The 24,937-nt window shown below is 47.4% G+C and overlaps 1 protein-coding gene across 3 annotated transcripts in view; it reads left to right on the top strand.

Moving 5' to 3' along the window:
- UBE3B (ubiquitin protein ligase E3B) overlaps positions 1-24,937 on the top strand; it is a 2,019,282-nt gene that overhangs the window by 1,657,325 nt on the left and 337,020 nt on the right. For all 3 annotated transcript variants that reach the window (XM_069619417.1, XM_069619418.1, XM_069619419.1), the window contains exon 23: positions 13,215-13,280. In XM_069619417.1, the coding sequence (XP_069475518.1) occupies positions 13,215-13,280 (66 nt within the window). The remainder of the gene's footprint in view (positions 1-13,214; positions 13,281-24,937) is intronic.

The raw sequence follows: 24,937 nt of genomic DNA, 5'->3' as shown, positions 1-24,937 counted from the left end.
GGTCTTGGTAGGAGAGACCACGCATCTAATACCAGACGCTACCTACATTCGCTCCCCATCGAGGCCAGGATTGAATTCTGCCTTATGGTGATCACACATAAATGCATGGTGAGTTCACGTCCCTCATACCAGAAGGAATCTCTGAACGATAAATCCAACATGAGGAACCTTCGATCTAATAATACCAATCAACTAAAAATCCCTAAATGCATTATAACATAGACTTCTACTCCCAGAGCCTGTAATGTCATTCCTCCTGACATTAGAGAACTGAGTTCCACAGCCGTGTTCAAGAAAAAGGTAAAGACCCTTCTATTCAGAAAGTTTTCCTGACATTTCCCTTAGATTGGTTGGCCTGGTTTTCTATATCTGTTTCGATTGTCAATCTATATATAGCGCCCTTAAGCCCCTCGGTACCCAGGTGCGCGTTACAAATATAGTAAAGTAAAGATAATCTGAACCCAAGCAGACACACAGGGGAGATGCATGTTCCTACAGATCCGAATAGGCTCCAGAACAATGACCCTGGCGACTGTCTACGTACCAAATGTAGGACAGGAGGGGTTTCTGAGAAAGGTAATGGCCAAGCTAGAAACATTTGCAGTCACGTGATAATTCTAAAAGGGGATTTTAACATAGTGTGGGACCCAGCGAAAGACAGAAGTACAGGGGGTAGGAAGAGCGGCCCAGTTCCCACCAGGGCTCTGTTGAATGGTTTCAAGGACCTGGCCCTTTGGGATGTTTGGCGCATCAAAGGGGGGGAAGAGAAGGGGTTTACTTACTTCTCCCACTTTCACTTAACCCTATCCATAATAGACTATGTGTGGGTCTCAGGCAACATAGTGGGAAAAATTGAGTACATAGAACTCGGGGCGATAGCAATTTCGGGCCACGTGCCCATGATGGTGACGCTGAGAAGGGTAACGCAGTACAGGGGCCTATGGTCATGGACCTTCCCGCAAGACATTTTCCAAGATGCAGTAATGGCGGAATAATTAGTCAATAAAATAGAAGAGTATTTTGAGATAAATGCTCAACAGGAGATCTCACAAGAAAGCCTCTGGGATGCCTTTAAGGCGGTACTGCGGGTGAGCTTATTACACTCAGGGTTCAGAAAAGGAAGCAGAGAGAGGCAACCAAAAAGGAGCTTGAAACCCGGGTCTGTATTTATTTATTTATTTATTTGGATTTATAAAGCATCCAGCGGCCTGGAGGCATCGTAGCGCTGTTACAGAATATTCACTTGAAGCATGTTGTGACATTTGTTACATAGGAGACAGATATTAGAAAGACAGAGTAAACAGTTCGTGGTTACAGAGGAACAATGATGGGTGAAGTGCAGTAATGTTATGGTTTAGTTAAACAACTTTATTTTTAGAGCTTTTCTGAAGGTTGTGAGGGATTCTTCCTTTCTTAAGTTCAGTGGAAGGGAGTCCCATGCTTTGGGGGCTAGTACTTCAAAGCTGGTTCTGCCAGCTTTGGCTCTGTTGAAAGTTGGGACTGCAAGTCTGTATGAGTACTGGTCGCGTTTTGGTCTTTGGGCCTGAGCCTGGTGTATTCTTTCAGCTAGGTAGGCTGAGGCGGTGTCAAATCCTATAGCACCCTATATACATCAGATGGTATTACCCAAATTGACCTTTTACAATTGACCTTTTGCACAATTGATCTAATTATAATGTGTTAGGCAGAAACCTGTGCAGTTCCCTCTGGGACCACTGCAAAATATTTAAGACTACAGGTGTTTGGCAGTAAACCCACTTGGTAGCAGTCTGTACCACACAGATTCACTTGGTAGCTGTGGCCGAGCAGTCAGACTTCCCTCAAGAAGAGTTAGGCAGTATACAGAGTATTCACAATAGGTCAAGAGCACACAATAGAACAAGTAAACACTGACCAGGGCTTGGTGTAAAAGAGATAGAATTATTTATTTAAAACCACATCTAGAAAAACACACAGGCACTAATAGTAAGCAATTCAAAAACACGGTCACTAAAAGATATACACTCCCTTAAAAGAATATTAGACAACTCTTAAGTAAAGCCCCACTTATTTTCAGACAGCGGTGAGCGCTTAATGTAGATGGCACTCTAATAGTTCGTTTTAAAAAGGGAGAGAAAATCAGAGAACAAATTGAAACAGATCCCAACACTTTTACAAGAACATAACAAGAGAGGAAGGCAAAGTAAAACCGTGAATTCAGAGTCAGTAGGCCGGATCCGCTTTAAGAGGATCGAAACGAAATGTGTCCAAGGTCACACGGTTGCAGTGCACAAAAGTCTTGTAATGGTTCAAAAAGGAGTTGGACCAAAGAAAGGGACCGGTTAGAGGGTCAAGGCAGCCAGCCCAGTCCAGAAGGTTAAGGAGTTATTATAACCTTGTAGCAATCTTTAGAAAGGGAGGCCTGGCGGACACGGTACCTTAAAGTGGTGAGAACACTCCAGCGGGGGCAGTTGTTCCTGGCAACGGATGCAAGTCGGTACTTCGTCCGGGAGAGGAGAGGATCTCGTCGTGGAGGAAGACAGGAGTCCGTTGCACTGCCAGGGAAGAAACCAGCCGTGGAGTTTCTCAGGTACAAGGAGCGGCCCGTTGATTTGCGGTTCAGTGGTGAGTGGCTATCCGGCCGCCGGGGTGCTTGGCACGGGCAGTTCGACCACAAACCGGTCTGGGGTGCGAAGAAAGAAAGGTAAACTGGTTGTGCCCACCAGTCAGGGGAAGAAGCCTCTCCAGCCGGGAGATCTTCTCTGTCGTCGGGAAGTGGTGAGTCGGTTCTGCAGGGCTCCACTGGTGGTGTCGTCGTGGTAGGTCGGCTCAGCTTCTCCCTCGTCGGATTCTCAGGTCCTGTGGCGACTTCTGAAGTTCCAGTCCCCAAAGCCCTGCTTTTATGCAGCATACCCCCATTCACTCAGCCTAGCTGTCAATCAAACATGCTAAGTGGTGAGCCGGCCGGCTCACCACTTGGGCCAATCACACAAGAGTGCGACTTGAGTTACCAAGGTAACTCAGTCCAGGGTGCCTAAACCCCCTCCCACACCCCCTGTGGTACCCAGACAGAGTGGCACCACTTTGGGAGGCTTCTGTGGAGAAGCCCGCCAAAAAGTGAAACAAAGGGCTCGACTTGGGTTGGAGTCACAGAAGAGAACACAAACGCCATTTTAGAATCGAGTCTTGTCAAAAATACCAACCGGAGAATTAATATTAATTAAATAAACCGTCGGTATGTTCAAGGCTATGAGAATTAAATAATTAAAGTTGGTAGCCTCGAACAATGGGAAAATCCCATAGGGAAATATTTACGGTCGAATATAAAAAGTAGTTTCCACTGCCACCAGCCAAAACTCGATCAGGGGGGACGGAGACGTGCCCCCTCGACTTACAGACCCCGGGGCAATCGAATTCCCCCGACCAGTACGTCCACAATATGATGGTTTGTACTGGTTTCTGTTAATAATTTGGGACTAGTAAAGCCAATGGTGACTTTACATGCCCTGGGAGACCGTAGTCAGTCCCAGGGTATGGAGTCTATGGTGGGGTGTCACTATGACACCCCTGTGTTACTGCATGGAGGGTTCTGTGTAACACACATAGTAAAAACACATGAGACCCTATGGAGTAAAGGACCCCATAGCCCATAAAACACATTACCAGTCAAAGGAATACCATTAATCATGACCAAGAGTGGGAGAAAAAGAGTCTCACTCTTGGCAGGAGGAAAAAAACAAACTCCAGAAATCCAGCAAAGCTGCTGGGGGACTCACTAGGTTAGGAAACTCAGCCTAAAGAGAGAATTCTCCCTAACATAGTGGTCCTAATTGACCTTCTGCACAATTGAGCTTTATATTATTTTAGGTATTTTATATATGTATTGGGTTGGTTTTGGATTATAAATAATATAAGGGGATTAGGTGGGTGGTTGCAGGTTTTTTTGGATTGGGTAGAGGGTTGCAGGGGGTTTCCCCCCGCATATATGTCCTAATTGACCTTCTAAATCAGGTCAATTCTCCCGAGGTCAGTTGTGAAAAGGTCAATTAGTATACAACCCACCAGATAGCCCAGACACAAGAGTGGCTGACCATTATATCCGGCAAGCACCCATTGACAACCCGGATATCACCCATAGAAAAGGAACATCTTAAGGAAGATATTGGGGAAGAAGAGGTTGAGGCAGCAATTAGGGCCCTCCCAAGGAATAAAGCCCCGGGCCCAGATGGCTTCACGGCAAGTTTTTATAAGAAATATAGGCCAAAACCTTGCCCTAAACTCACAGCCCTTTTTAATTCAGTGGGGCGGAAGTGCAGTGTGACACAAACGATGGCGGAAGCAAAGGTCGTGGTCTTTAGGAGACCGAACAAGGACCTGACTAAGTGCGGGTCATATCGACCCATTGCTCTATTAAATATAGATGCAAAATTATACACTGGTATCCTCGCGGCAAGACTAAACCCTGTACTGCCATCCCTAATTGGGTCAGATCAATCGGGCTTCATCAAGGGGCGACAGGCCCGGGACAACACAAGGCGATTAATACACTCTCGACGCTGAGAAGGCCTTCGACCATGTAGAATGGCCGTTCCTATTTGCAACTATGGAACACATGGGGCGTGGTCCAAATTGTCTTTGCATGGTTAAGGCAAATTATAAAAACCCTTTGATGCGCATCTCCATTAATTCCCTTATCTCCCCAAGCAATAGCATCACAAGGGGCACCCGGCAAGGGTGTCCTCTATCCCTGCTTTTGTACGCAATATTCTTAGAACCACTACTAGCTTTGATTTGACAAAACTCACTCATCCAAGGTATTCCATTCGGAGGAGAGGCTCACAAAGTTGCGGCATTCGCTGACGATATTATGCTATCCCTAGCACACATAGAAACCTCGATTCCAGCCTTAATAAGGGAACTGGTCAAGGTGGAGCAAGTGGCAGGTCTTAAAATTAACATGTCCAAATCAGAACTGCTAGGCCTTGGGCTCTCAGAGGCACAGTGGGCGGATCTCTCTAGATACTCCCCATTTACGGTCGCAGCTGGCAGTGTAAAGTACTTGGGGGTAAACATGGCTAATTCAATATCTAAGCTATATGGAGCCCAGGTCAAGGCGGATTTGGGAAAATGGTTGCTGTTGCATATTTCATGGCTGGGTAGGATCGCCACAATAAAGATGGTAACACTACTCGGGGTGCTTCCCACCCGGATCCCGCAGGCCTTTTTTAAAGACCTTTGTGGCATGGTGTTGCGCTTCATTTGGCAAAATAAACAACCTAGGGTGGCCATGGAAACATTGATGGCTCCCAAGCACAAGGGGTGGGGTGGGGGATAGGCCTCCCGAACTTCTATAAATACTACAAAGCGGCCCAACTGAGAGTTATTAGGGAATGGCTATCGGGAGACGCAACAAAACCATGGGCAAGAATGGACAGGACAGTAGGAGGCACACAATTAGAAGGGATCTTATGGCAGTGACTTGTGATATCTGGGATAAACTGGTGGATCAAGTGGGTATATCTAGACGTGCATCCCCTTTCACACCGATGTTCGGTAACCCCCAATTCTCCTTGGAGATGGAGCGGGGCTCCTTCAACCAGTGGCATAAGGTGGGATGCACAAAAGTTTGAGATAATATGACGGGGGAAGGTATAAGACCTTTTGAAGATTGTAAGAAACATCTAGGATTGACTGAGAAAGATAGAATGTGGTATTTTCAAGTATGACACTGGCTAGTGAATCAGGAAATTAAGGGGGTGGCGTCCAGGGAGAGGACACGGTTTGAATTGTTTATTACCACCTATACAGGGGACAAGCAAATGGTTTAGAGGCTATATGCGATTCTAATGGATGTGGTAACAAATGGGGGTATATGAAGAAGTGGGAAGCATCTATGAGGGAGGGGATCCCGAGAGACCACTTGGAGAACCTTTGGGGAAACATACTGAAATTAACCAGATCTATCCAGCTCAGGGAGACATGGTACAAAATGATGGTTCAATGGCACTATACCATGGAAAGATTGCATGGGATGTATCCCAAAGTCTGGCAGGAGTGTTGGAGGGGGTATTTGGGAAGAGGAGACTGGAGGCATGTCTGGCAGGACTGCCCGGGGCTGAGGGGATTTTGGAATGAGGACGGGGCCCAAATACAATCAATGATCCCTTGCCCATCGTCCATCACCCCTAAGGAGTGGACGTGCGGCATGTTTGACCCAACATTTACACTTCCTTCTAAGCCCCACAAGAAAGTTTTCCTGGTAATGCTCATAGTGGCATGGACGGTTTTGGCCAAACGATGGAAACAGAAAGAACCCCCATCTCTGATAGAATGGCTCCATAAGATATTGGTGATATTGGCAATGGAATGGGTCACCTACAGAGTGCAAGGTGACACTGGACATTTTAGACAAGACTGAGGACTCGTTTTGAATACCTTAAAGGAGACTATATGCAGCAATGGTGTCCACAGAACATACGAATACTGGACATAATGTAAGAGACAAGCGGCCGTCACGGGGACCTGAGGATTCATCAGCTCTAAACAAAGGAAAGGAAAGGTGTGATCTGGGGGGGACACAAGGGGGGAGGGGAATGGGCGTGTTATGTTATCAATGAAATGCCAATAAAAATACATTTTAAAAAAAGAGTAAGACTCGGACACAGTGGCATGTTTGGTATTGTCTAGAGGGGTTGGGGAAATCCTACCTATCCATAGATCTAGGAGGAGTTTCCCTGTGTCAACAAAACTAAGTAACGTCTGTGTCAGGATGTTCAATAAATAAAGCATCCTCTGCCCTGTGTCCAACACCCTAAACTGACCCTTGCATGCTAAACTAAATACAAGGTGAAAAAGGGGATTTCTCTGAGCTATAAACTTATAGCTTATTTTCGAAGGTTCAAACATGCAGAAACGGTAAAGAATAATGTTCCACCAGGAAAAAGGGGTTCTCCCTTCCCCTATGTTTCCTCTGGTTTCTCACAATTTGTCTGGTATTCTGTTAAATTCAATAATGTTTGAATTGGTTCGCAAGGAGATGACTCTCTCACTGAATACTCCTTTTTATCCACTTTATCATCTCACCTTTTAAAGGTGAATAAGAAGGAGGGACGATTACACCCCTCCAGTCTTCACTGATTCAATGGTCTTCTTGTTACTCAGAAGAAACAGGGATTTCCTTAGTCTCCCTCTGTTTCCTTTCACTGTCACAGTTCTTTGAGATATTTACTTTCGATTGGATTGTATCCTCCCACGTATTCCTCATCTTATGATCTCTCCATAGCCAGCTTCAGCTGCTTTGGAAATTTTTTTCAGCAGAGGGCGCTGGACGTTGATGCCCGTCGACTCGATGTCCCTCAGAGGCCTCTGTCTTGATGTTGACGTCATTGATGGTGTAACGGGTGCGCAGCGACCTTTGGCTTCAGTTTCATTTTTCCGCGAAATCTATTGCTTCGGATACAGTGCACTTCGGTTCCTTACGAGAATTTTCGATAAAACTACTTACAAATGGCATCAGCATCCATGTCATCAACTCCGGAATCAGGGTTTAAGAAGTACCAGGACTGTGGGGTGAAGATGTCCCTTACGGACCCCCATTAAGTGTGTCTTTGGTGCCTGGGTTCCTCTCATGCTACCTATGACTGTAAGGCCTGCCTATCGATGATGGCGTAAACCCTGAAAGAGCGAAGAGGAAAATTAGCGTCAGGTAGGTCCAAATCCCCATCGACAACTCCGTCTCAAAGCGATCTACAGACGAGTTGAGAAATATTTCTCCTCCTCGAAAGAAGACAAAAAGATCAGATCACGCAGTGGCTTTGACCACTCGTCATCGCGACGTTCAAAGAAAAAGCACCATAGGTTGCCGTCTTCTTCATCGTCAAGTTCCTCCCCAGAACGGGTCAAGTGCCTGACGAAATCAGTTCTACCGCTGAGTTGGAACATTTCACAGTAAAAATTATGAAAGTATTCGAGAAGGCGGCCTTGACCCCCTCAAAGACTAATGAAAGCCATGCCCAGGTCGAAAAACTCAACAAGATAACAGATAAGGGCAAAACCATGCACCCTTGAGCCTGGGAGACGAGGAAAAAACTCCTTGAGAGCAGTCGAAGGATCCCTTGATTCGAGACAAATCTCCTTCGAGGAAGAAGTCATCCATTTCATCCGTGCCAAAAGACTCCTCATCAGGCCCTAAAAAATCCTCGACGTCGACGGGGTCGAAAATAGACACCATTGAGGATTATTGAAAAATCATACACTCCACTACCAAAAAAGGATTTATTTGAATCACTTTCTTCTATTTATGAGGATGTAGAGCATTCCTCTGATGATTAACGTCCCTTTGGTGCCTGAACATATCCCCAAAGGGGAGGAAAGAGACAGATTTTTAATGTAGTCAAGGATGGGAAAGACGCAATGTGCAAATCCCTCCAGACAGGTCTCGACACTGCTGACAGTATCAGCTGGTCAATGGCGGCTAGTAGACTAACGCAGATTTGCCTGGTTAAGAAAGTCCGGTTTTGCTCCAGATGTGCAGTCCAGACTTCTTAACATGCCCTTTGATGGCACACCTTTATTAGGTAGCAAGGCTGACAAGAGCCTGGAGAATCTGCAGACCTCCAAAGCAGCAGCCAAATCCCTTGGTGCTGCTATTAGACAGCCACAAAACCCCCCTACAGGGGGCTGTTCCTCCGAACAGGCCCTGGAACATCCCAGCTACACCTGTCACTCTCTCCACAGACTGGGCTTCTCCCTCAACTGCAAGAAGTCCCACATGATACCATCTTAAAGGCTCCCAATTCATTGGAGCAGTCCTGGATACATCCCTGGGAAAAGCCTCATCACCAGATGTGAGGGCTCAGGACATTCTACAGGTGGTCACCAGTTTCCAAAGTGTCCAGCGTCTCTCGGCCTTTGACTTTCCGAGGTTGCTCAGTCTCATGGCATGCTGCATTTTTCTGGTGCCAAAGGCGTGCCTGAGAATGAGATCTCTCCAGTGGGCTCTCAGGACTCAATAGTCTCAATTCTCATGCAGGATGTCAGATCTCCTTCAGGTTCCAAGCAGGGTCGCACAAGATCTCCCGTGGTGGGCCTGCAAGGACAACATTCTGAAGGGAGAACCCTTTTGGCAGCCATGGGCGGAGATAACAGTAGTAATGGACGCCTCACTAGCAGGGTGGGGCGCACATGCCAACAATCTGACAATCAGTGGTCGTTGGTCTCCATCGGAGTCCAAACTACATATCAACCTTTTGGAGCTGAGGGCATTCAGACTAGCGCTGAAAGCCTTTCTGCCTTCTGTGTGGGTAAAGAATGTCCAGATAATGACGGACAGTACAGTGGCCATGCACTACCTCAACAGGAGAGGAGGTGTAGGGTCAGTACCACTGTGCAGAGAGGCAATGCAACTCTGGTTCTGGGCAATTCAAGAAGGAATCTCCCTATCAGCAGTTCACCTAGCCGGAATGGAGAATACGGCGACGGCATCTATTCGCAGACAGAGCACAGTCTTCCACGAGTGGGAACTAGCTCAGGAAGTCCTTCAAGAGATCTTCACCCTTTGGGGCACCCCTCAAGTGGATCTGTTCGCGAACAGTGTCAACCGTAAGTGCGAGCGGTACTGCTCATGGGAATTTCACCCAAGAGGAGCTCTAGGGGACGCGTTCATAGGGGACTGGGAGTTTCCACTCATGTACGTGTTTCCTCCAGTCCCTGTCATTCCTCAAATCATCAGGAGGTGGAGGAGGTTCACGAAATCCATGATCCTAGTTGCTCCGGATTGGGCCAGGAGGACGTGGTAGCCGGACCTTCTGGACATGTCCATCTGCCCTCGAATACATCTTCCACAAAGAGGTCGGTCTCTCTCTCTCTCTCTCTCTCTCTCTCTCTCTCTCTCTCTCTCTCTCTCTCTCTCTCTCTCTCTCTCTCTCTCTCTTTTTCTCTCTCTCTCTCTCTCTCTCTCTCTCTCTAGAGAACCTCCTCTAGAGAGAGAGAGAGAGAGAGAGAACACAACGGATAGAAAGGGGGAGGTGGGAGGAGACAGGAAAGCAATGGATAGAAAGGGGCAGATATATATATACACACACACACACACAAGGATTGGGACCTCCCAGACGACGTAATGGAATTTTTGCAAAATCCTTGTACCCCTGCCGTTGGAACAAATTCTGCAGCTGGTGCAGGGATAATAATGTGGATCTTTTGTAAATGCAGTACACCTATGGTGTTATTCTTATTAAACCTGGCCAATCTGTGGCTCTGGGTTCGTACAATTAAGCGGTATCTGGCAGCGCTCTCTCTATTTTTTAGGGCTCCTCTGAGATCCCACTAGTTATACAATTCTTAAAAGGACAAACAAATACATTTCCTCCGGTCCCTTTTGAAGTCCCAATTTGGGACCTCAACTTGGTGTTGAAATTTCTAATGTGTGCTCCGTTTGAGCATATCTGTTCCTTTAAGGTTATTGACTTCAAAGACCATACTTTTAGTGCCATCACGTCAGCCTGAAGGGTGAGTGAACTTCAAGCCTTGTCCTGCAAGCCTCCTTACACAATCTTCTATACAGACAGAGTGGTCCTTAAGGTTAAACCTTCCTTCTTACCTAAGATTGTGTCTGCGTTTCTGAAATAATTCTACCTTCATTTTATCCTCCTCATCCTGGAAAGGAAGAGGAGATGTTACACAGGCTTGATCCATGGCGTGCACTTAGTTTCTACTTCTCCAGTATGTCTAAACTAAGACAGGATGACCAACATTTTGTAGGCTACACAGGCCACAAGTTGGATATGGCAATCTTGAAACAAATGTTATCAAGATGGATCATTTTAGGAATATCTGAATGCTACAGATTAGCTGGAAAGGATCCTCCAGAGGGTCTTAGAGTTCATTCAACAAGGGTCATGGCTACCTCCTCTGCCTTACAGAGGGGATTCCCAATTAAAGATATTTGTGCGGCAGCCATATGGTCGTCCGTATACACCTTTACCAAACACTATAATCTGGACTCTTCCTCCAGCTGGGAAGGTTTATTTTGAAATGCAGTGCTACATTCTGTGCACACAGACCTATAAAGGAACTCCTAAATGATTGTGAGTCTGAAAATGTGGACTCCCTCCTCCAGGAATACATACACTGCTTTGGGAGTTTATCATAAGATGAGAAATACGTGGAAGGACACAATCCATTTGAAGAACAAGTTACTTACCCATGGTAACGTTCTTTCGACTATATGTTGCTCCCACATATTCCTCATCGAGCCTCCCAACCTGCCCTGCAGTAGAATATTTCCATGTGATTGCAGTCTTCACTCTTTCAGGAGGAGTAACTGTCGGGTGTAGGCTATCCTATACAGGTAAAAACAGAACTGAAGCCAGTGGTCGCTGTGCGCGCTTTATACCATCAATGATGTCGACATCGAGACGGAGGCCTTCGAGGAACATCGAGTTGACAGGCATCGACACGCAGCGCCCTCTGCTGGAAAAAATGTCAGAAGCAGCTGAAGCTGGATATAGAAATATCATAAGATGAGGAATACGTGGGAGGAACATCTAGTCGAAAGAACGTTACCATGGGTAAGTAACTTGTTCTTATCTCTCTCAAGGGGTATGACTTCCCCTTTTGTCACTATTCCACAACTTCAGGGTTTTTTCAATTATCTTCGTACCTCTGCTTTACTCTGAAACCAGAGCTTTGCTGTTTTGTTACTTCTCTTGTTTCTTTTATCACTCAAAGGGCTTAGGGGTTCTTCATTGACTGTTATGGTTTCTTGGTTTAATCCTTCACCTCTCCCTGGTATACTCTCCTGCCAAGGTATTGTAGCTTATCCTTACAAGGGGGTATGGGTCCTCCCTTTGATCAATGTCTCTCTCTCTCAGCTGTGAGCTTTTTAAATATTCCGGTCTTACTCCGTAGTTTCCAACTACTAGAATGTGGCGTTGGTTTGCCGCATGTGGCCATCCTCATTACTCCATCCCTCTTCCTCGTCTGTGTGCTAGAAAAGGCGGGGAGAGCTGCATACTGTTGTTGGCTAAGAAAGCCTGGGAATTCAGTCTCCACATTACAATAAGCCATACAAGAGTGTGGTAGAAATCCGTGGGTGTTACTAGGAGTTACCACTGAAGGATTGTTTAAATCTAATATGCTCTTGGCTTGCTAGAGTTTGTCTTCCTCTATGTGGTCCTCCTCAGATAACCACCCCTAGGGTCAGTGTCAGGTAGCTTCTGCCTTTCCCTGGCCACGGAGGAGAAGCTGAAAATCAGTGACGATGTTGCTAAATTAATCACACTACCTAAATGCTTACCAAGCACACCTTGTGTATATTTCAGTGGGCAAAATGTTTCCCACTTTCCTTGTGGTTGTGGCCTTGCATACATCATAACGTTTTTTAGAAGGCTATTTGAAAGGCATTCTCAATTGCCATAACCACACAATAATTATCACAAACCGCATGAGCACTGTGATGGTAGTAGGCAGCAACAGCATTTGAATTGGGTTGTGCCAAACACTACAGGCAGCTACTTGAGTAGCACTACAACCATTCCACAGCATTGCATATACTATGTGCAAGCGCCACAGTGCAACACTGAGGCACGTTCTTCTGTCTGTGACTGAGGAAATGTAAAAGAACATGGAAACTAGTGATTAAGTGGGGAAGTACCTCAGTGAGGAGGGTTTTGTGAGAGGCAACAATACATGTTGGTGTTTCTTGTTTGTTAGTGGGAGAAGTATATCTGCCAGTGGGCAAAGCAGAGTGTGAATGTCTTGGAAGGCGGAGGAGGTCTTTGTCATAGGCCATGAACATTTAACTGTACACTAACCAATGCCCCTTTACAGATCGTCGAAGTTTAGTCAATTAGTAGAATTCTTATGTCTTATAATTTTAATTTTAGCAGATATTAAAAAAGATCAAAACAGATGGACCAAAAGGATATCAGCTTTTTGGCAGATGTGGGAATGCAATACTGCCACCATCATAAAAAAATCCTGAATTTTAACTACAAGTGCTGCAGCCGTGTATTATTTTTGCTAAGCCTCCATTTAATTCTAAAAGTAGTTTCTGACACAAGGGGAGTTCAAATAAACTATCTCAGACCTACAAGTCAATGCTCAATGGCCTGCAAAGCGAACATTGCATGGCTTTGTCAGTGTGATGAAAAAAGGGAACATGTAAAAATGATGGGCACCCATAATTTAATATGCCAAAGTTAAATACAAATGTCTTTCCCTTTTATCCATTTCAGCGCTATGATGGGGATATCAGTGATTTGGGCTTAACGCTCTCCTATGATGAAGATGTAATGGGTCAGGTATGTTCAGCTTTTTTAAATCTTCACTCAACATTGCTTCAGATAATCAGCAAACTGTTTTGTGTTTCTTGTCGAAAATTGTTTTCTTGTGGAGCAGAAACATTCAGATTAGCTAAATGTCCACTTCTGAAGATGGTGTATTCGTTAGATACAATAAAGCCATTAATTAGCAGCACAAATGTATTGTAAGAAAAACAATGCTAGACAAAGTTGGTGCATATCTTGAGCACAGTGATCAAGGTCTAAAAAAAGCGTTTTTTAAATTGCATCTTAAATTATAATGAAGTCATGGCGACAGGAGGAAATGCATCCACTTATCTTGTTTGACAATGCTGGGTGCAGAATGTTTTTATCAATGGATTGCATTCTTCCACAGATTGCTCATCTTGATGGATGTCCATCCAGCCTCAGCTGCTCTGCTTAGTGTGGCTCGACATTGTCTCTCCACGCCCTAGTGTTTGGCGGCCCCTCTCCTCGACTCCAGACGTGACGTTGATCGCTATACTAAAGGAATGCACTACGCCCCTTACCTCGGTTCCCTTTTTCCACACGCTCAGCACGCTACTCAGAACACAGCTCAATTCATGGGACTTGGTTAAAATTCTTGCTGTGCTAGCATATCTTTACCTAATCCATCTGAATTCATGCGCTACAAGGACTGCAACTCCAAAATGTCCCTCATTGATCCACACACTATTTTCGTGTGGCGTTTCCGTGTCGGACACAATACGGACCAATGTGGTTATTGTCTGGCATGAAAACAAAAGCATTTAAGGAACGATCGGCTAAGCTGGTGCTCGTTAGACCGCCGTCAAAATCTCCAGTGAAGTCAGTCTCAAAATCCTCAGAGCATGATACTGTCATGACTGTGTCACTCAAACATCAATTGGCACCCTTTGTGGACGATTTGGGACTCCGTCATTACCATAATCAACCTCATGCAGTACCTATTCATATTTTTCTCTCTACTTTTCGTTTGCAAGACTTTGGTACTTCCTTATTTAATTTCACAAACTAAATATCACATAATGCACTTTGTGGCATTTTTCATTACCTGGCTGCTCCTATGCAGTGGTCTTAAAACTACAATCCAAAGAAGGCTTAGAGATCAGTGGTGCTTTCACTTTCCCAGGAGCAGACAAGGAGGAGGCAGATTACCTTCAGGTGTGGTCTCCCAGGTGCTGCTAATGAGCAGGCTTCAGCACAGTGCAGGTCAATATTTAAGCAGCGGCCAGTCCCTTGTGTGTTGATCCTTGGATTTCTGTTATGTCCTGTTGCTTCAGAACCTGCTCCTGTACCAGTGTCCTCCTCTCCCTGCCTTGCAACTCTGCTACACTGCCTGCACTCCCCTGTCTTGCACCTCTGTACTCCCTGCTTTGCAGCCCTGCTACTCTTCCTGAACTCCCCTGCCTTCTGCCCTGAACCCCTGTGCTTCGTGCACTGATGCCCTGCTTGTTGTCCTCTGTACCCTGTCTGCAGCCGATTGCTCTCTACCACCAGTTATCTTATTCCCTGCCTGCAGTTCCTTGTTCTGTGCCCATGATCTGTGTAACCTGGATTTAACTTCCTAGATTCCAGTCCAGAGTTTCCTTGTAATCTGTCTGCAGGCCAGCCCTTGTTACTCCAGTCCATAGTTACAGTTCCTTGTTACCAGTCTACAGTTCAGTCCTCGTTATTCTAGTCTAGAGTTTCGGCCCTGAATGTTCTTGTTGCTGGTCTGTAGTTAATTCTTCTGTTTCTTGATTCGGATCTTTAGTTTCTAGTCTCTAGTTCCAGCCTCTTGTACCCTTGTACTTCGATCCTTGTCTTCTTGCTTTTCATCTTTCTTCCTGTTCTCTGTCTACAACCTTGATCCTTCTGACTTCCTGTTATTTCCCTTGATATTTCTGTTACTGTTCTTGTCCTCACTTGCTTGTATAATTCCTTTGTTCAGAGTTTGACTGCTGGGTTACCCAGCAGATAATCTCTGCCCCTTTCCTTTGTCGCATTTCAGTATTGTACCTTGTGCCAAATTGTTAAGCGTTCTAGTCTCTGTTCAGTTCCTGCTGGACCCGTACAGGCTTCAGTCTTGTGAGTACTGTTTCCTTGTTTGTGTCTTAGGGTCCAGGGACAGACGCCCATTCCTGCTGCTCCTTTCTGCGAGCATTCAGAATGGGGCCCTGTAATAGTAACCAACTCAGAAGAAACTCTTCTCTCATTCTGTGTACACCACAATTGTGAACTGTAAGGGTATCAAAGAAGGAAGCTTACACAAAGGTAGCCTATTTGTGGTTAAAGACTTTTTATTAACTTAAAAGAAACCCTCACGATCCCTATCTCTAAGAGGGGGTTGCCTGCCTCAAACTAAATCTCACGGAACTGTCAGAATGTCTATCCAATTGAAAATGCACCGCCCTGTGTCAGTACCTACTTCTAACCCTTACAATACAACTAAAACGAATATTGTCCAACAAAAAGTTCATTATCCAGGAAAATGACTCCCTTCTTCTGGTGTATGGTTAGCATTCTCTCAATGTTCTATTGCAAAGACAATAACAGGGGGAATTGCTCCCTTCCCCTGGCCTGCAGCAATCTGACAGAAAGTTATCTCCCAAGGAGAATGACTCACTTCGCCTGGTGTATGTATGATGTTCCCAAAATTGACCTCTTGAACAAAAAAGCCAAGGGGAATGACTCCCTTCCCCTGGCTGGTAACTCCAGTACTTTGTCTGGAAAATGTTACAGACTTATTGGCTGACCTCCAAATACAATATATACGCATCTGGTGGTACTTGGGGACCTTAATTTGAAATTGAACTGTCCCAGTCCCCCGGCTCTGAACCTTTTCTTTGACAGCTTGTCGGACCCGGAGCTGCATCAACATGTGGTAGGACCTACCCATACTCCTGATCCCCTCAAGGTGTATATGTCCTGGTGTTATATACTTAGCAGCTGTATATGAAGCGGTCACTAATACACAGTGATGAGCCTGAATGGAGAGTGGGTAGCTATAAGGGAACTCTGATGTGCCCCCACCAGGGGCTGTATCAGAGTCTACTCTTAGCCCCAGAGGTGTCCAGGCCCCCTCATTGGTTGCTCAAAGAAGACTTTGTCATAGGGAAGTCTGTCTGGAACAGACATGGGGAGGTTATGATGGGGACGAACAGAACAACTTGAGGTAAACCCCACATCGCAAAGTTCCTAATGCAGCCCCACTCCTATCTGCTCATGGTATCCTTCATAAATGGCTCCTTCAGTGGATTGCTTTTCTCCCGCAGATTCCTCATCTGATAGATATCCTCATCCAGCTCTGCTGCTCAGAAACTTTTTCGACAGGAGACGTAGTGTACCTCGTCTCGATCATCGATCAATCTTGCCTGGTGCTCGGTCATCAGCTCCGGACGTGACGTCAGGCGTCGTATATATACCACGTCACTACTCCCCATAGTTCCTTTTTTCTGCCTGCTTGCATGCTGCTTTGGGACCACTGCATCAAGTCTTCAACTCTGCGTTTTTGACTACACGTCAAATTTCCTTATATAAAAACCTCGACCGCAATGTCCACTCCCCGGGTTTCACTGACTGCCATTCCAAAATGCTGTGACCGACCCACACAACATTTGTGTGTGGTATCTGGGTGCAGATCATGACATGGAGGGATGTGCGTCATGCTCCAAAATGGAGCTGAAATCCATTTCTGAGCAAGCCGCCAAACTTGCTTTGGGTTGCCCAACCCCAAAATCTCCGGCTTGGTCGCTTGTCCGGTCCTCCGAGGCCATACACCAGAAAAAGGGAGTCATTCTCCTAAGCCACTTTGATTTCCCCTCCCACGACGTGCCGGTAGGTGGACGGTTGGCAGAACATTGGCCCCAGTGGTAGGAAATTACCGCTGATGCCTGGGCCCTGCAGCTCGTTCTGTGAGGGTATTGTCTGCCCTTCTTAAGAAAACCACTGGACAGACTCCCACCACGTCCAATCCAAACAGGACATGAGCTCCAGGAAGAACTGCAAGCTCTGTTGTTAGAGGGTGCCGTGGAAGAGGTACCGCCTGATCAGAGAGGGTCGGGTGGGTATTCCTGGTGCCCAAAAAAAGGAGGAGGTCTCCATCCCATTCTGGACCTCGGGCCTTGAACAAGTTTCTGCGGAAAGACAAATTCAAGATGGTGACGTTGAGAGACATTCTCCATGCTCTCGAACTTCAGGACTGGCTGGTGTCAATAGATCTGCAGGACACTTATTTCCATATGCCAATACATCGAAAGCACAGCAAGTAAGTTACTGAGGTTCCTCATTTGGGGCAAGCACTATCAGTTCAAAGTGCTTTCCTTTGAGTTGGCTTCCACTCCAAGGGTCTTCACCAAGCTTGCTGGAGAACCGGGTCTCGGCAGTTCATCTGACAGGGACAGAGAACGGCTTGGCGGATGCTCTGAGCAGGCAGAGCACGGTCTCACACGAGTGGGAAGTGTGCCAGGAAGTCCTGGAGGAGGTCTTCTCTTGTTGGGGTCCAACAGCAGTGGCTCTGTTTACCATGGAGTCCAACCAGAAGTGCAGACAGTTTGGCTTGAGGGAATTCCCAGAAAACGGTGCACTGGGGGACGCGTTCCTGTTGGATTGGACCTTCCCTCTCAACTACGCCTCCCCCCGACCCTCTCCCCCGATTCCCACCGTTCCATGGATTCTCAGGAGGTTGAAGAGGTTTCCAGCAACCATGATCTTGATCGCCCCAGACTGGGCGAGGAGAACATGATACTCCGATCTCTTAGATATGTCCACCTCACCGGTTTCCTCAGCACCCAGATCTCCTGGCCCAGTCGGAAGGCCAACCCCCTTTGTTGTCCCAAATTGGGATCTTAATCTGGTTCTGACTTTTTGGTTGGCGGTTCAGTTTGAGCCCATGCATTCCTGTTCTTTGAGACTGTTGTCTTTGAAAACATTCTTTTGGCTGTGATCATGTCAACCAGGAGGGTTAGTGAGTTGTAGGCATTGTGTTGCAAGCACCCATTCCTGCATTTCTTTTGGGAAAATGTCTCCCTTAAAGTAAGTCCTGGCTTTTTCCTGAAAGTGGTTTCTGAGTTCCATCTTTCTCAGTCCATAGATTTACTGGTCTTCTACCCTCCACCACACCCCTCTAAGGAGAAGGAGCAGTTTCACTGTTTCGATCCTAAAAGAGCCGTGAGCTATTGCGTCGCTTCGACGTCCGAGTTCTAGAAATCTGACCAGTTGTTTGTGTCTCCTTCATTGTGTTGCAAGCTAGCTTTTACAAGCTAGCTGTAACTAAGCAGACTTTGACTTGTGTGGATTGTTCTTTGCATCGCAGAATGTTACCAGTCTGCAGGCAGAGAGCTTCCTTCCGGCATCAGGGCACACTCGACGAGAAGGGTCTCGGCCGCTACAGCCTTGCAGAGAGGCGTTTTCATTAGGGACATCTGTCATGCGGCCACATGGTCGTCCTTGCACACGTTTACCAGGTACTATTGCCTGGATGGATGTCGCCCGTGGGGCTGATGCATGTTTTGGTAGGGCAGTTCTGCAAAATCTGCTACTGAAGCACTTTCTGCCCTCCTCCGTGGTCCTAACTGCTTGGGGAGTCTATCAGATAAGGAATCGGCGGGAGAAAAGTAATCCATTGAAGGAGAAATTATTTACTGTAATGTTCTTTCTATGGATTCTTCTCCCACAGATTCCTCATCGCCCTTCACATCCATCCCTGCTCAGAATGTTCTTATGGCATGGCGCATCTGTCTAAGCGAAGGGATGCTTGGTGATGGCTCTGAGGTGACCACTTCTATCTGGCTTGTTGGTAGTTTTTCACCAAAAACAATCTTTCTATTTCTGTGGGGTCCCCCTGTTGGGATGTTTCTCATTGTTATGTTTTGCACAGGCTGGTTAGCTTTGCCTCCAATCGTTTTTCTCAGCAGCGTTCAAGCACAGGGAAAAAGGGAGGAAGTGAGGTATGGGGCGTAGTGACATGGTATATATACAACGCCTGATGTCCCGTCCGGAGCCGACGAACGAGCGCTGATCAAGACAGATCGACGGCTGAGTCAAGGTCATCTCTGCCCCCTGTCGGAAAAGGTTTCGAGCAGCACAGCTGGATGAGGATATCTATCGGAGGAGGAATCTGCGGGAGAAGAATCCATAGAAAGAACATTACAGGAAGTAATTTCTCATTCTCTGATGGTGAGTCACCAAAAAATAACTAGTTCTCTTATTAGTTCAGAACTTGATGGAAATTGCATCTCTGCACTGCCGAAGAGAACCCACACAACTCCCCTTCTTGAGGTAGGGCATAGCAGTGGTGTTGTCGGTCAGAGTCGTCTGCCGTGTGTGACACGGCATCAGAAGTAGGAGACGGAGACAGAGGTGCCATTTGTATAAATGCTTTATTGAACAGTAAAGAAAAGACCTACCCATCTCTTTCTGTAAAGTGGTATCTCATCAGAATGTCCAAAGTAATCTCACCGTCCTCCGTCCAAGCTCCTACTCTAGCCGTGTCACTGCGCAAAAAAAGGGAATGACAGAAAAAAGAATAACTAGGAGGATGACTCCCTCCTCCTAGTACCAAAATGAACAGGCTCTAAAGGTTATTCCAGTACTGGGACTACTTTGTGGGCCAGAATAATGCCTCACTTTTCCTGGTTCAGTCTGTTTGCCAGTTCTTTCTCGGGGTTGGTGCGAGGAGAATTCCTCCCTTCTCCTGGTGTGCTCTGATGGTGTCCTGTCAGTTATTTTGAAGGTATTCTCCTTTCAGGTACTCATTGCTGCCCTTCTACCCTTGGTGTCAAGAGTTCGTTCTTTAGACCGCCCTTCCTCTCAGCAAGTGTACGTTTAATGCAACACACAACTTGATCCAGATCAGCATACCTATTACTGTCATTGAATTGGGGAATCTCTTCTCCAATCTAGATTTTTTCTGAAGTCTGCAGTGGAAGTTCAGTGATCTTATGACTTCCAATGCAGTGAGGAACTCTTCCTCTGATGCACTCTTCAGTCTCTCTTTGGTTGGTGGGTTTATGACTGCCACCGTAACGAGGAAGTATTCCTCTGAATCACTCTTTACTCTCTCTTGGGTCAGTGGTCCTTATGACTGCCACTGCGACGAGTAAAACATCCTCTGATGCACTCTTCACTCTTTCTTGGTTCAGTGGCATGAGGACTATTAGTGCCAACTCACCAAAGCAGAGACCCTCTCCTCCTCTTCCCGCCACACTGGTCCGACCAAGCTTCCTGTTACCTTCTTTCCCGGGCCTCCGGCTGCTTTGATGGCGACTCCACACACTTGGGGTCCCTGCAGTCTCAGCACCGTTTCTGCACCATGTGGTCCACCTCCTCCAGGAGGTTGTGCCACTGCCTCGCCTTTCTCCAGCTGGGCTTGGTCCGAGGACCGGACTGGACAGCAATGCTCCCCGCTTCTCACCTATGTTGTCGGATCTCTGCCTTCCTCGATTTCCAGCTTGCCGCATTTGACAGACTCCTCCCTCGCTGGTACTCCGGGGCTGGCTGGACTAGATTGACACCAAGGCAAGTCCCTTTTCTCTTTTTATAGGGCCAAAACTTTGTGAATGAATGGCAAAGTCCCTTGTTGGTTTCAATGAGGTGATCTTCATGCCTCCTCGGCTCCTACTTGTCCCAGTACTCTCTGTTGTCACAGAGTCACAATATAGCATCTGAGAGTGTATGCAAGTAGTTTCATGAGTGGAGATGGATTGTGAAATAGAATCGGGGTGTTGTGGCCCAGAATGTACATCCCCGTCCCCAAGGAGGGAGTCCTCCACTGAAAGGACCTCACACGTTTTACCGCCCATAGGGGGAATATTGGTTGACGGCTGCACCACCCTAGTCTTGCAGAAAAGGGCTCCCCCTTGGGGAGAAGCGATGCTATTCAAAGAATTGTCACAAGAGATTCCCCCAAATAACCAGAAGCGCAGCTGGCAAGGTGAGTTTGGTAGTTCGTAATTCAAACAGATTGATGTAAAGAACCTGCTCTCGTTCTTACATGTGGCTACTCTGGTGAAGTCACATGACTCATACCAGTTGGGTTTAACTCTTGGGGTTAAGGGAAGTCACATGCCTCACAAAGCAACCTCTGGCAGCTGTCTAAAGGGATCACCCAGGGATTTTCCACACTGCAAATGAGTGGTAGAAGAGTCCCCTCCCAGCACCTCAAAAAATACATCCCATAAACATCTCATTAATTGGTTGCAACAAAATGCCCATTTCAATGAATTGACTTTCTCCCTCTGATTCCCCATCAGATAGATGCCATTCCAGAGTGAGCTGCTCAGAAAACATTTTGACAGGGGGCGTAGTTCACCTCGACTTGGCTGTCGATCCGCCTTGTCTCAGTGCCTTCATCGTCGGCTCCGGACGTGACATCAGTTGTCGTACATATACTGCGTCACTACGCTCCCATACCTCAGTTCCTTTTTTCCACGTGCTCAGCACACTGCTCGAGAGAAACAAAGCATCGATAACTTCGATTGAACTCTACATTTTTCTCATTTTTGCTTGACGCGAGTTAGACCATATCCACGCCCCGCAAGGACTGCAGCTCGAAAATGTCCATGACCAATCCACATGATATCTGCATGTGGTGCCTTGGCACCGGTCACGACACCGAAGGCTGTAGGTAATTTGGCAAAAAATGTACCCAAAATCCCTCAGCGAGCCAGCGGAAGATCTATAAATCCCTGGCGCGGTCAACCATTCGGTCATCAGAGGCCAAAACGGAGTGGCATACTCCAGATGAGGAAGAGAGGCATCAGAGAAAAACTAAAAAGAGATCTCATTCCCGAAGCCATTCGTCCTCTTCAACCTCAAAACAAGAAGAAATGCTGCCAGTGACACCGGTGCAAGTCCAATTCTTCTAGTAAACACAGTAAGTTGTCAGCGGGGCCGATGTCCAGGGCTGAACGGGAGGAATTTAAGACACAAATGCTAGAAATGTTTAAAAAGGTGGCTCCATGTATGGGTACTCCCTCGGTACAGCAGGTCCTGGTAGCTCCATGGGCGCCCAGTGACTCCGGACCCAGAACAAAAACGATCACAATGCCATTTACATCGGCGGAGACATCTGTCTCACAGTCGAGCAAAGCCGGGCTGTCTTTGGCGCTGGTGCTTGCCATTGCAACTTGCCAATATGCCAAGTACAGGGCTTTAGTTGACAGGGTGGTGGCTACCCTGTCGTGGAGTGATCCAGCCAGGCCAGTCTCGGGATATGACTTAACTGACATCCTTGATGAGGGTCCTGCTACTGAGAGGGCTATGCCCTTCAACACAGCTTTCGCCGACCCTGTCGCCACCCTGTCGCCACCTTGTGGCTATACCTTTGTACCACACCGCCGGTCAACTCTGACCTTTACAAAAAAAAACAGGCCAGCAAGGGAAGACCTTCCATATCTCTCTTCTCACCCAACACCTGAGGGGTTAGTTAGTGGTGCAGCCGGCCACCGTGTCTACGAAGCCAGCTACATCTACATCCAGTCTCCCAACTGATATGGAGGGTAAAAAGTTAATGCTCTAGCAAAGACATTTTTTTTCTTCAGGTAGCATGGCCTTGAAGGAAGTCAATGTCCTTGCTGTTTCGCAAAATAGTCTTTTGGTCTGTGGAAGGCCATTGGGGAAGCTGCTCAGTATATCCTGGAAGGGGAGATGCGGGAGGGCTTCCAGACATTGGTAGATGATGGCAAAGAGGTGGCCCAGCAGTCTTTTCAGATGGGCCTGTCAGAAGACCAGTGGGGTCGGCCACAGTGCTCAGAAGGCAGAATTAACTGCACGCTTCAGGGTTCTCACCAATGTATGGACATTCTTAATGAAGGTCAGCAGATGCCCTTTTTTACCTGGAAGGGGGCCATAGATCCGGTGGTCCTCTCAGAATGAGGCAAGCGTTGGTACAGCTTACATCCTACACTAGATCTGCAGATCTTGAACCTGTACCTTTGCAAGGACAAGTTCAAGATTGTTACCTTGGCTCAGATTGTTCAAGCCCTTGACCTGGAAGGTTGGCTAGTCTTGCTAGATCTATAGGATGTCCACTTCCATTTGCCCATCCACCAAAAGCACTGAAAAGTAACTGTAAATCACAGTGGGGCTTTGTCACTACCAATTCAAGGTCCTGCTATTTGGTCCATCTTCAGCACCCATGTTCTTCACCAGGCTGCTAGCAGTGATAGCGACTCTTCTCAGAAGAGAAGGCATTCAAGTCTTTACCTATCTGGACGACTGGCTCATCCGAGGCCTCTCCCAGACCAGGCGTCGGCACACTTTTTCCAAATATGCAGCCTGTTGCACAGCTTGGGCTTCTCCCTGAACTTCTTGGACATTCACTGGACAGGGCCTTCTCCAGCATGGGGTCTGGCATGGATTCACATGCTCATGAATATTCCCTGTCGTCAGGCTGGGAATCCGCGGTAAAAGAACAAACAGTTTCACTTTCGCTTGAAAACTGTATTTCGAGAGGATTGGGTCCTCCGACGTATTCCATATCTATGACAGTAATCACCACAGCTGTGCTGCTTCGGAAAATCTTTCGGCGTCTGCGTCCTGCGTCGATGACGTCGATACGGCGCCCTCGAGGACCTCCTCCAACGGCGGACGTCACTGGATGTTATGAGTAGGACGCACAACGCCTGTTGCCTCAGTTCCGTTTTTTACGCGAACGTGTTTGCTTCGGAGATCTCGGCGCGCCTTGACTCTTTGGAGTTTCTGTTCTTTCTCGGTTCTTCGAACTTGTTTGGTATTTGTGAAGTATTTCTTCATCTTCCACACCGCGTCGGGGCTTTAAGAAGTGCGGGGACTGCGGGTCCAAGATGTTGGTGACAGACTCGCACGACGCCTGCCTCTGGTGCCTCGGGGAGGCCCATGACACGGATGACTGTGTCGACTGCCAGTCGCTCACGTCCAAAGCCTTGCGGGAACGCAAGAAGAAGTTGTCGGTCGGTAAGGTGTCCAAGCCCCGGAAGTCGAGGTCTGCGGGGCTTTCGACGGACGATTCGAGGGGCGACTCTCCGCGTTGTCGTCGGAAGTCCAGTGGGTCTTGCTCCGGGAGTCGGTCCCGCCTCTCCTCTGCCTCTTCGAGGCATTCCCGGAAGCGCCGGCATCAGTCGCCTTCCCTGTCCTCATCCGAGGACTCCACCCGTCGGCGGGTCGCTTATCCCACCAAGCATGCGACACCAGAGGAATGGGCTTCCTTCGGGAAGAAAATGTTAGCGATTCTCGAATCGCAGGGCACCAGTCCGTCTGCGCCTCCGAGTGGGGTCGGTCATGATCGGTCGAGAGACACCGCTCGTACGCCTTTGGGCTCGGGTGGTCAGCACGATTCGCGGGAGAGGTCCCGCTCGGACAAGGGGAATCGCTCTCGTCATGCCCGTTCCAGGTCCAAGGCCTCGACGCGCTCGAGACCGCGTGAACCTGTGAAGTCTTCGAAGAAGACATCGACGCCTGTGGCGCTGAGGTCGTCGATGGACTCTATCGAGGCTCCACCTCCGAGGAAGTCTTCGAAGCCGTCGGCGCCCAGGATGTCGAAGGACACGCTTGGGGCTCCGCCTTCGAGGCCTGTGTCGACGCCGTCGATGCTGTCGGCGCTGCGTCTGTCGTCAACGCCAATTCTCTCGACGCCGGCGCTGATTCACTCGACGCCCTCGATGCTCGGTGGAACCCCCTAGAAAGGCTCTGGCCAA

Source organism: Ambystoma mexicanum, chromosome 10 (genome assembly GCF_040938575.1).
Source record: "Ambystoma mexicanum isolate Mex_15411 chromosome 10, UKY_AmexF1_1, whole genome shotgun sequence".
Classification (NCBI taxonomy): Eukaryota; Metazoa; Chordata; class Amphibia; order Caudata; family Ambystomatidae; genus Ambystoma; species Ambystoma mexicanum.
This window is presented reverse-complemented; position numbering and strand designations above follow the sequence as displayed.